Source organism: Takifugu rubripes, chromosome 5 (genome assembly GCF_901000725.2).
Source record: "Takifugu rubripes chromosome 5, fTakRub1.2, whole genome shotgun sequence".
In the NCBI taxonomy this organism is placed as follows: domain Eukaryota; kingdom Metazoa; phylum Chordata; class Actinopteri; order Tetraodontiformes; family Tetraodontidae; genus Takifugu; species Takifugu rubripes.
In genome coordinates, this window is record NC_042289.1 from 11,214,768 (window position 1) to 11,225,968 (window position 11,201).

Here is an 11,201-nt window from a genome sequence, read left to right on the forward strand (position 1 = left end):
GATTTCTAAATAAATTATCACATGAAATGATGCTTAAAAGTAAACATTTTATTCAATGATTTGCACAACAAAACATATCAAAAGCAATTGCAAAGGAATGCATCAGATTATCAAACCGACTACTGAAGAAATGACCCTCATGGATAATGGACAGGACTAAAGAGAGATCCCATTGGTTTATACATTTCCAAACAGAACACAGCACGGTCACTTCTGTCTCCATTTGGACTCAGCAGGTCAGTGACCTCCTTTAAATCAGTGCAGTTTTTCTATCTCAATCCAGCAATTCTTCTTATATTATGCTCATCTATTACTTTGTTCTACAGCTATTATGTTGTCCTGGGAAAAGAGCAACTGAAAACAGCAGTTTTAGGACATTTTTTATAAAGGATTTCAATAAATCTCAGCCGTAGCTCACTGCAAAGCCCTGATCAACTCTGTACTTTTAAAAAAATAGCACACACACTTTCAATTCTTTACACCCAAACACTTATAGTATAGGGTTTATCTTAACACGTGACTTTCAAGTCTTTTTTTTTTTTTTTACAAATGTAAAGATCATTTGTTTGACTTTTGAGTTAAAAACTGTCGGCCTGAATTAAAAATAGGAGACTAAACAAGAAAATTATGAATGCTTAATCTGTAAAACCATCGGCTGAGGGTACGGTTGAGGTATAAACATGGACACCACTGGAAACTTTATACAAGACAAGCAAATCTTTTTCTTCAGGGCTGCTAGAAGACCAAAACGTTCTCCTCGGGAACAGAAAAGAGTTCTGAATGAATGAAAAAGCACCAGGACTCATCGAGTGATCGTTTTTTATCGATGGAAATAACAACAGCCGAACGTGAACTTTTAAAAGCCCTCGTGTCTGTTTTTGTCATTTCTTTACTATTAGGTTGTTCCAAGGGTCAGGCCTATATGATTAAAAAAAAAAAAAACTTAAATTGCTGTTGTTTAACTCAATGGACCTGGGGAAAAAAAGAAAAAGTAAAATTTGACTGTGTAAGGAATCTAGAAGAGTTCCATCATGTTGTCACCGAGGAAAGATGGCTCGGACGGGCCAACGGGAAGGTCCGGGGTTGGTCCCACGTGAAATAGCCCTGTGTAACAAGTACCCTGGTAGACTGTGGGTGCAACGCTGCAGTGTGCTGGTTCCTCTGTAGGCTTCATCTCTGCATCTTCTATTGCTAATCCTACATGTACAAGATGTTCTGGATGACTGGGATTAAGGGAGAGAACGTATAATAATTCACAGTGATGCCAATCAGAAGATCTAAAATTATCTCTTCCTCACACACGCTTTACTGTGGTTTACCCAGCAGGCTGGACAGGAAGTTAGACCCCTGACCTTCTCCCCGCCTCCCCCGTTCTCCTCCTCCAAGCGGATCCATCTGGTGCAGTTCCGCCTGGTCCAGCATCTCAAAGTCCTCCCCATCCAAGTCTGTATCCAGCTCTGAGCTGGAGATCCTGCGGTAGCTGCGCTGGGTGGCCACCTTGGGAGGAACCTCTCTCCTCTGGGTCGTAGGAGGTCGAGGCTGCATCGCCCCCAGCAGCGCCGCTTGGATCATGTTGCTGGCGATCACTCCAGCCAGGTCACCAGAGAAATCAGAGACGGCCGGCCGACTGCTGAAAGAAAGCTCGGCGTCGAAATCGTCCTGGTCCGAATCCAGGTGACCCTCGACATCCAGCACTGAAGCCCGGTGACTAGCAAGTCCGGATGGACCAAGACTGGGCAGCCCTATGCTGGTGTCATCGTCATCATCCATCAGGGTGGCGTCGGGGTTAATGGAGGGGAACTCTGCAAGGTCCTGAGCAAAGGACTCCTCGCTGTGCCTGTCGAGATCTGAACACCACACAGAGCAGAAGACTGAGAATTCAGAGGCAAAGGAGACCACGACGGACAATCAGCATGGCCCAGTCCTCGTCTCCCACCTTCAGAGCCCTCAGTGAGCGGCGTCTGACCCCGCGACAGGTTAAAGGTTCCATTTTCTGTGAAGGACACTTCGGCGTCAGAGTGCTCGGAGTCGGTCATCGCCAGCTCCTTCCCGTCCTCGCTGTCATCAAACTGGGAAAGCAGAATGGTGAGAGCTTCACAGTTAAACACCCCCCCCAAAACCAAGCAGATGTCGGACGCAGCAGATCAGGTGAAATCCTTGAAGCAGCGACTCAACACTGAAATTAGCTGAACCGACGGCACCATGTTAGCTAGTGTTTGTGAATAAAATATGAAACCACACTAACCTGAGGACAGAAAGCAGCCAGCTCCTCCTCACTGTCAGTGGCATCACCTGAGGCTGCACCAGCGATGGGCCGCCGCAGGACTACACACACACACACACACACACACACACACACACAGCAAATAAGCCGACTCCACCCTCACTGGAGACAGGGGGGAAAAATCCCGCCGCGCTACTTACACTGATTATCTATAGGGTTTGACATCATGTAGCCACGAACACTGAAGTCCAACCGCTGCAGGGCCGGCTCCAGCCTCACACACACATTCTGGAACACTCTGTGGTACACTCCCAGAGGGGCCAGGAGAGTCGCCCAGACTACAGGGACAGAAGAGTTTGAAGAAAAGAAGCAGGCTGTTGAACAAGGCAGGACAAGAGAGCGAGCATCGTGAATTTGAGCTAGGAAGTCTGAATCAGGGTGTCTGTGGCTCCAGCAGAACAGTGCTGTGTTCCTGAGACGGATACTCTGGACCCCCCGTGGTCATAAGACCTGCTGACGTCAGCAGATTTTGGCAGCCCTCTCGCCTCTCCCCGTGGTCTCTGACTGTACAAGGTGGAGGCTTGGAGATTAGCTTGGTCGCAGTGTGACCTCCTGAGCTCTTTGCTTGGCTCCTCTCCATCCCTCCGTCTGTGCCTCGTCCCCAACGGTAATCACCAGAGTCTAGGCCCCCGCTAGCGGGGCCCCAAAGATCCGCTTTCACCGCTCGTGCATTTTTTAACAGAAGCAGTCAGGGTGTTCCTTCACTGCCCCTCCTGCAAAAGAACCTGGCACAGCAGTCGCACACGTGTGAGTCTCACCAGCAGAGTAGGAGAGCACCAATCCAGTAACGTGGCGTCCAACCACGGCCAGGCCGGAGAAGGCTCCACAGGTCAGGACGCAGAACTGACAGAGCAACAACACGCACGGAATCACGTATGAAGCATTTCGTACCTTAAACGCCTCAAATGAGTAAATCACATGTACGTTTCCCAGTTAGCGTCTGATCTTTACCTTTCCGGGGTTTTCTTGTTTGTACTTGAGCAGGCAGGACGCCAGGACTGTTGCGCTGACCCAGGCCTCAGCTACGTGGTGGCACAATTCAGGCACGCTGAGGACGCCCGGCTGCACCAGACCCCAGCTACACCGGGAGAGAAAAGCACCCGTCAGTGACTGCGCCGCCACCAACGGCGCCATTTTTCAGTCCCAATTGGACTTAAAGTAACAAACCTCTCATTTTCTGGCTCATCCAGTTTTCGGACTGTGAGATGAAGGAAAAACAGAGAAACATTCATCACATCTCCAGAGAATTTGCTATGTTAAGAAAACTGCCCGACCATGAAGAAACGCTTGTTAATCTATATATAAAACCACAAAATGGGGGAAAGGTGAGGGGAAACTAATCAGGGCATGTTAGACTGAGCTGGACAGATATCAAGAGTCTCTGAAGAAACAATTTGTAGCACCTCTAATCTGTGGCCAGATCTTATTCCTCCAGGTATCAACACACACGAGCGCAGCCAACGCGGACGCCAGCAGGCACAGCAGGCGCAGTGACGTCAGGGCGAAGAACCTGCACGGCAAAATAAAAGCAGGTGAGCACAAAGCACTTCTAATCCTCCGTCAGAAACCTTAACAAAGCGGTTCGGCGCAGATTTCCTGACGGTTCCTGCTTCCTTCCACGCGTTCACATTCGGTGGCGTGACGTGAGGAGCGACCTCCCATCGACGCAAACAGAAATTTGGCTTTGCGCAGCAACTCTGCTGCCACTTACCGGTTAGAGATTAACCCAAGAAAGAGTTTGTTTCCAGGGTGGGTTTATGCTGTTCGGGCCGGAGCTGCATGACTTTACCGGGTGATCCTTTCGAGCCATTCAGGGTGTCACGTTATGGAGAGGGGGGGTCCTCATTAACCGCTCATCTGTGACTCTTCTCTGTGTTGTTGATTCATGCATAAGCGTCGCATGAATGCACCAATCCATGCAGAAACTATTCCGCACCATTGTGAGTGTGCAAAGACAATTAAAGGGATGGCAGCGTGAGCAACCTTGCATACCAGTATCAAATGAAATCCGAAGGTTTAAAAGCATGTTGGAGAAGCAACATAAACTTTGACTTTCACAAATGCGTCTCTTTCCTGCCATCAACTGCAGCCATTTTAAACCAGAAAAGGTCAGGAGGATCAACGGCAGAAACAAGTATAAATAGTGTCAGGACCATCTGTGGCTGCTTGAATTGACAGGTGAAACATCTCATTATATGAAGGCACCACCTGTTTTCATCCCCCCCTGAAAAACAACCCCGAAAATAGACTCTTACAACACGTAGATGGATAAATGACAACGGTAACAGTGAAATCAGGGTTTTCACCAACACCAGCCGACGCTTACCAAAACACAAGGTTGACCACAGTGTAGAGGAACACACACTGAATGGGTCTTTCCCAGACGAGGACGGACTGGAGGTAGGTCAGGACGGGCTCGTAGGGTCCAAGCCTGGACTGGAGCGCAGCTTTGACAGCCCGGACCTGACTGTCTCTCTCGCCGGAGCATGGTCGACTTCTCGGGCACTCACTCGCCGAGCACTCCCCGGCCAACACTTCGTTTGTTGCACCGGCGTGCGTCATTTTAGCGAATCCCGTTTGTAAAGAAAGTCTGTACATGAAGCACTTAAGTGAGTTTAAGGGAGTCGATACAGCTTCATTCACAACATCGCTCCACAGACCGAGTGTAATGCTAACGAGGTTTCAAGCTAACAGCTAGTGACACCAGATTAAACTGTCTAAGCGTTTAACACAAATCATCTGCCAACATTAGAAGCGCCAATGCCGTTAAATGTAAAGAAAATACGTTCATAACCCAAGATGACACTTAACTATTCTGTCATTTTTGCAGAACTGTAGTTCTGTCTTCGAAAGGTAACAATATGGCGTATCCTGTTTTTCTGAGCCGTAACGGTCCAATCACAAGCCGCTAGTCCCTGTGTCACGTTGCGTTCAGGTGGAATAGAAAACGAAAGCATTTTATTTTGAAGAGCCCAACCGGAAATGCAGTAATATAGCATCATGGTAAACCTGACTAACAGTCGGAGGTTTTACATGTAGTTATCAAGTATGGCCACAAGAGGGCAGAAGCTCGGAAAACATAATTTCGTGACATCGATTATCACGTTTGCTTATCAAATATATAGTTTTTTACGTTTATTACGAGTGCAAACCTTTTATTTACATTATAATAATTGCAATAATGCCTGGCTCCTTCCGTCCATCTTCTGCGGCTTTCATCTTACAGGGTACATTTTTTGCATTGAGTGTGTACCGTATCGCCGATTTCAGAGCATAAATTAAAGATTATCTACAAAAATAAAATGAAATAAACCCATTTTAATACTTTTATTCGTAGATGTAATTGCAAAACATTTCCACTTGAGGGAACTGAGCTCATGAAACTACACATTCAACGGATCTTCATGAGTTCACACAACATATTATTAAGGTATTGAAAATAGAACGCTGGTTCGCACCAAATTCAGATAAAATAGACTTCAGTCTGAGGTTGTGGTGAAATATTTATACAACCAGCCGTCATATACTGTTGTTGCAATATCAAACAAAACCTGGCTCCTCCGCTACAGCAGGGGGCAGTATTCTCCACCGTCGGTGTGGTAGAAGAAGTCGCCCCCGCGTCACATCAGCACCAAGCGGGAAGAAGCAGGCTGGTGCGAAGCAGTTTGGGTATTTTTGTGTTATTTAGCTGGTCATTAGCGTGCGTACTGGCTAAATAAGCGCAAGATTAAAACAACATGCCGCGGGAAATAATAACGCTCCAGCTGGGCCAGTGTGGAAATCAAAGTACGTGGAAAACGGGAGGATCTCTCCGTTCATATGATTAGAATCCTTGTGATGTTAGTCCAAACTGTGGCGTTAAATTAGCTTGCTAAGATGATACGCTTTTAGTCATCTCACGAGTCATTGTTGGCTTGTTTAAATCACTTTTTTTCAAGTATGTAAATTAAAGAGTGCAAAGCAACTTAGTATGTCTTGACTGACTTGACATATCTGGTGTTTTTTACCAGAGATAATGTTATAACAAATGGGTCATAGCTATCCGCAGTGCGCTTTGTATAACGGTGGCTGTCAGGAGCATAAACTTGTTCATTTTATCGCCTTCATTTTCGTATCTGTGTTTGCAGTTGGATTTGAGTTTTGGAAGCAGTTGTGTGCCGAGCACGGCATCAGTCCTGAGGGGATCGTTGAGGAGTTCGCAACTGAAGGGACCGACAGAAAGGATGTGTTCTTCTACCAGGTGACCCATCTAAACCCTGTCTGCTTCAGTGCCATTTTCACCTCCCCAGGGACGAACAAACCAAGCATTTCTGTCTTTACACTCTTTAGTTTCTTCCCCCTCTGGCGCTTTATTTGCAACAACATGTGTCGCCACTAGGTGGCGTAGTTATCCCGTGTACGGTAAAAACCCGTGACGCTGCTCTCTGCACAGGCTGATGATGAGCACTACATCCCCCGAGCGGTGCTCCTGGATCTGGAGCCAAGGGTGATTCACTCCATTCTCAACTCACCTTATGCAAACCTGTACAATCCAGAGAACATCTACCTCTCTGAGCACGGCGGGGGTGCCGGGAACAACTGGGCTAGTGGATACTCGCAGGTGAGCGCTGGCAATTGCTTTATTTAGTCCCATGCAAGTAATAGTGGTGAGAGTGGGTTTAAAATGGGGCCTTTTTCCTTTCTAGGGTAAAAAAATCCAGGAAGATATCTTTGACATCATTGACCGAGAAGCGGATGGAAGCGACAGCCTGGAGGTGGGAATTCTTAAAATAACCCAGTTAACAGTGATTTGATGTGAGAATGTGGGGGTGATTCTACGTACTGGTTAATTCCCCGATTCTATCTTCAGAGAAACAGCATGAACCGATGTAATGAAGTTCATTCTTCTGGAACACAGGTTCTGCAGAATGTCTCCATGGTTGTTTTCTGTATCTTTGTCATTTTGCATCATGCTAATTTAGTTCGTGACACTTTTGCTTCTCTGGTAAGTTTCTGCCCAGCTGGTATGAATGTACGGTATGAAGAGTACGCAACTTTTATTCAGAAACTTGTACTTTGTTGCGGTGAAACACTTCCAAAAATAAATCGGGCCATGTTCAATGGTCCTGTTGGCTGTAATCAAGAACCAAGCAAAGCCTTAGAACAGCCTTGGTAATATTCTTGGTGCCTTTTGGGAACTTTTATTTAGAACCCAGCCTCCTATGAAACAACTTTCATTTCCCCGCAGAGGTCTGCAATTTCTCTAATGTGTTCACATCATGACCCCACATTACTATTGAGCACGTGCGCTCCTGTGTGCACTCCGAGATCGGTGGGCTGTGCTGTAGTGTGTGTGTGTGTGTGTGTGTTGGCAGGGCGTGGTGTGCTGTGCAGAACGTCTGGTGATAATAGCTGGGCAAGGGTAGAAGGCAGGTATTACAGGGCTGCGTTGGGGTAACTGTGAGGTGGAGCTGCTCCCGTTTATATAAATACTTGCTGTAGGAGGAGAAGTGTTTGCTCACCCACACACGGCGCGCTGCCTGCACGTATGGCCCGTGCTGCAGCCGGACCATGTCGCCGAGAATAACTGAGGCGTCTTTGCAGGGGTTCGTCTTGTGTCATTCTATTGCTGGGGGGACCGGCTCAGGACTGGGATCGTATCTCCTGGAGAAACTCAACGACAGGTTGAAAACACACTGGTTTTTCTCATCAGGTTGTAAAATCAAGAATCACAGTGTGTATCTCCCCCCCCCTCAGGTATCCAAAGAAGCTGGTACAGACTTACTCTGTCTTCCCGAACCAGGACGAGATGAGCGACGTGGTCGTTCAGCCATACAACTCGCTGCTCACGCTGAAGAGGCTCACTCAGAACGCAGACTGCGTGGTGAGCCGCGGCGCTGAATAATGAGGGTTAATTAATCCCTTTGTGTCTTTGCTTTGTCCAGCCAAACCCCTAAATCACCTCATAAATCACCCCTCCCCCCCGGAAAAGTCCTGGGACCGTTGTCACGGTATAACACTAAATGTTTCCACTGCAAGTCAGCTGAACCAGGAAACAAAATCAAATTTAGCTAATAAAATTAGGATGTGACGTCAGACTTGTTAAACAAATTTGTCCTTCCCCGCTCTGACGTGAATGGCAGCAGCCAAGGAAATTCTCCCCCATGTGTCAGAACGTGTTAAGACATGAAAGGAGTGCAGCCCTGGCATCAGTTAAATAGGATTAAGGCTCCGAGGATCATTACGGGCGCTAATGACGGCGTCAGAAAACCAGTTTCACGCTAAATGTGAATCCAGCCTGAAACCACAACCATCAGTAATTCATTCAATTATATAAAACAAGTTGTGGTTTGTCGTATTCATCTCCAAAACTGAAGTTTGTGACATTACACTGAGTTTCCAAAGGCACTTTTATCATCAATTAACGCTCTTGATGGCTCTTATGCTAATTTAGTGATTCCACGCGTTTAAAAAAGCTATTTTGTTTTTTCACGCGGGGAAGCAATAAAAGTGACATATTTTGATTCTATTGGGTTCAGATGCCCCACCAGTCTAATGGGGTTTCCCCTCCTAATACCTCCTTCCTCTGGGGTTTCGTGTAAGGGCCTGATGCTGATTCAATTAGCCGCAGGGCTAATAGAATCTGCCCAACAATTGGTCCCCCTGTTCTGTCTCTACAGTCTGCCTTTTCTAATCCGCTTTTTCTAACAGCAGCACACTGTGTTGCTCTTTAAGACTTTCCTGGTCCCGTAACCCTCTTGCTCCAGTTTCTCTCTTCAGGTTCCGTCTCTGTGTGTTTTTACGTCAGGTGGTGTTGGACAACACGGCTTTAAATCGCATCGCCACCGACAGGCTGCACATCCAGAATCCCTCCTTCTCCCAGATCAATCAGCTGGTGAGCGAACGGCGATATTTTTTCTGGTATCGCAGGCCCGTTTGTCGCAGCAGGCGGAGCGTCATCTGCTCAGGTGCTGCTGGAGCTGATCTGAATTCAGATCGGTTAAAATGGCGGCCGTTATTGCGCTTAACGCATAAGTAATTCTTCTACTTTTCATGTCCACGTAGTTCTAAATTGGCTGTTTTTGTCCCACGGGATTGAATTTAAAGGCGGTGTTCAATGTTTCCGCAGGTTTCCACCATCATGTCGGCGAGCACAACCACTCTGCGCTACCCAGGCTACATGAACAATGACCTGATCGGCCTGATCGCGTCCCTCATCCCGACACCCCGCCTCCACTTCCTCATGACTGGGTACACGCCACTGACCACTGACCAGTCTGTGAGTGGAAGCTGAGGCTTTCCTACCGTACTGTGGCTTTGATTTAAAACGACGGCCTGGTGGTTAATGCAACTCCTTTCAGGTTGCAAGCGTCAGGAAAACCACGGTTCTGGACGTGATGAGGAGGCTTCTGCAGCCCAAGAACGTGATGGTTTCCACAGGGAGGGAGAGGCAGCCCAGCCACTGCTACATCGCCATCCTCAACATCATCCAGGGCGAGGTGGATCCCACGCAGGTAGGAACGCGGCGCCTCCTCCTTCTTGGCCACGCGCGTGGCGGCGTCGGCTCCTTCACTGGTTCTGACTCACTCTTGGACAGGTGCACAAAAGTCTCCAAAGGATTCGGGAGAGAAAACTTGCCAGTTTCATTCCCTGGGGTCCCGCCAGCATCCAGGTGGCCTTGTCGAGGAGGTCCCCGTACCTGCCGTCGGCCCACCGAGTCAGCGGTTTGATGATGGCCAATCACACAAGTATCTCCTCTGTAAGTGGGGCTCTTTTTCTATTTTTAGCAGCTGGGGGGGGGGTCATGAATTGAGTTGAAGTTATTCTGAGTACTGGATTTAGCACTGATGCGTCTCCTGGCTGCGCCGCAGTTGTTCGAGAGGACCAGTCGGCAGTACGACAAGCTGCGGAAACGCGAGGCCTTCCTGGAGCAGTTCCGCAAGGAGGACATTTTCAAGGACAACTTTGACGAGCTGGACGACTCTCGTGAAGTCGTCCAGCAGCTGGTGGAGGAGTACAGCGCAGCTACGCGGCCTGACTATATTTCCTGGGGAACACAAGAACAATAAACAGACTCTTTCCTCTGCTCCACACAGAATATCTCCTTCCACTCAGTTCACATTAATTATGTCCACTCAGCAGCATATTTTCTATACCTGGTTGACAAATGGACAGAATTCTTTAAATCTGCGTCTCCACAATGGTATTTATTGGCTTGGTCTAGCATGTAACAGTAGTGTGTGTGTATCACATAAATACAGGGTTAGCCTGATAAATGAATACTGACGTCCAGAGTTATATTAGCCAAAAACTTTTTGTCTGGATTGTGTCACTTACTGGGAATTGTCAAACCCCAGTTTCCATCTTCTTAGGTGAAGTTGTTGCAGCCTACTTGGTGCGAAGAGCACCAGTATAACCTGTCCCTAATGTCCCTCGATAGTCATCTTTCCGATTCTCTTCCGTGAGCCGCCCATTTCCAGCAATGCAAGAAAAGATGTTGCCTCGGTTCTGTCTATTTTTCTACAGAGTAAAGGTCTTTAGTTTTGGTGCTGTTGTTTTCCAGGTTTCAAAAAAATTCAGTTGCCTTGTTTAATTTGAGCAGGTTTGACGGACGCATCGATGGTAAAGTTGACTGACAAGATAGTAAACTTGTAGTTGGACTCGAGCCAGAACCGATGCGGGACCGCTGTCCTAGTTGCCAGGGTGACGCCTCCTTGCCTGTCAATCTCTGCCTTGTGTCTCTTAAGTTGCTTTGCTTGTTGGACCTGTGTAAAATGCCGAATAAACAAATGTTTACGTCACATTTGGAATTTTAAATACAATCTACTGGTTCATTGGTGGTGGTGGCTCAGTCTGTTGGGGACTGGGTTGGGAAACAGGGTTCATGGTTCAAGGCCCAGCCCAGACATGGAAGGTGGCACAGCACCAAACCCAGGGG

General features: G+C 47.6%; 2 protein-coding genes across 3 annotated transcripts; one reads left to right on the forward strand and one right to left on the reverse strand.

The window, feature by feature from the left end:
- Window positions 1-29: 29 nt before the first annotated feature.
- On the reverse strand, window positions 30-5,203 carry retreg3 (reticulophagy regulator family member 3). 2 transcript variants are annotated; one of them, XM_011604150.2, is made up of 10 exons: window positions 5,096-5,203; window positions 4,611-4,874; window positions 3,688-3,794; window positions 3,452-3,482; window positions 3,236-3,362; window positions 3,043-3,127; window positions 2,425-2,562; window positions 2,246-2,325; window positions 1,937-2,069; window positions 30-1,847 (listed from the first exon to the last, which is right to left on the reverse strand). In XM_011604150.2, exons 2-10 carry the CDS (start codon window positions 4,844-4,846, stop codon window positions 1,306-1,308), a joined length of 1,479 nt encoding a protein of 492 aa, XP_011602452.2. In that variant the 5' UTR covers window positions 4,847-4,874; window positions 5,096-5,203; the 3' UTR covers window positions 30-1,305. The 2 variants fall into 2 exon arrangements, with proteins under 2 accessions (XP_011602452.2, XP_003964920.3); XM_003964871.3 differs by having other exon boundaries at window positions 4,611-5,180.
- Window positions 5,204-5,890: 687 nt separating this feature from the next.
- On the forward strand, window positions 5,891-11,080 carry tubg1 (tubulin, gamma 1). The gene is made up of 11 exons (XM_003964787.3): window positions 5,891-6,070; window positions 6,412-6,524; window positions 6,717-6,884; window positions 6,970-7,038; window positions 7,868-7,947; window positions 8,021-8,147; window positions 9,072-9,158; window positions 9,393-9,542; window positions 9,625-9,777; window positions 9,861-10,022; window positions 10,135-11,080. The coding sequence occupies exons 1-11, from the start codon at window positions 6,022-6,024 to the stop codon at window positions 10,330-10,332; spliced, it is 1,356 nt and encodes a 451-aa protein (XP_003964836.1). The 5' UTR covers window positions 5,891-6,021; the 3' UTR covers window positions 10,333-11,080.
- The last annotated feature ends 121 nt before the right edge of the window (window positions 11,081-11,201 follow it).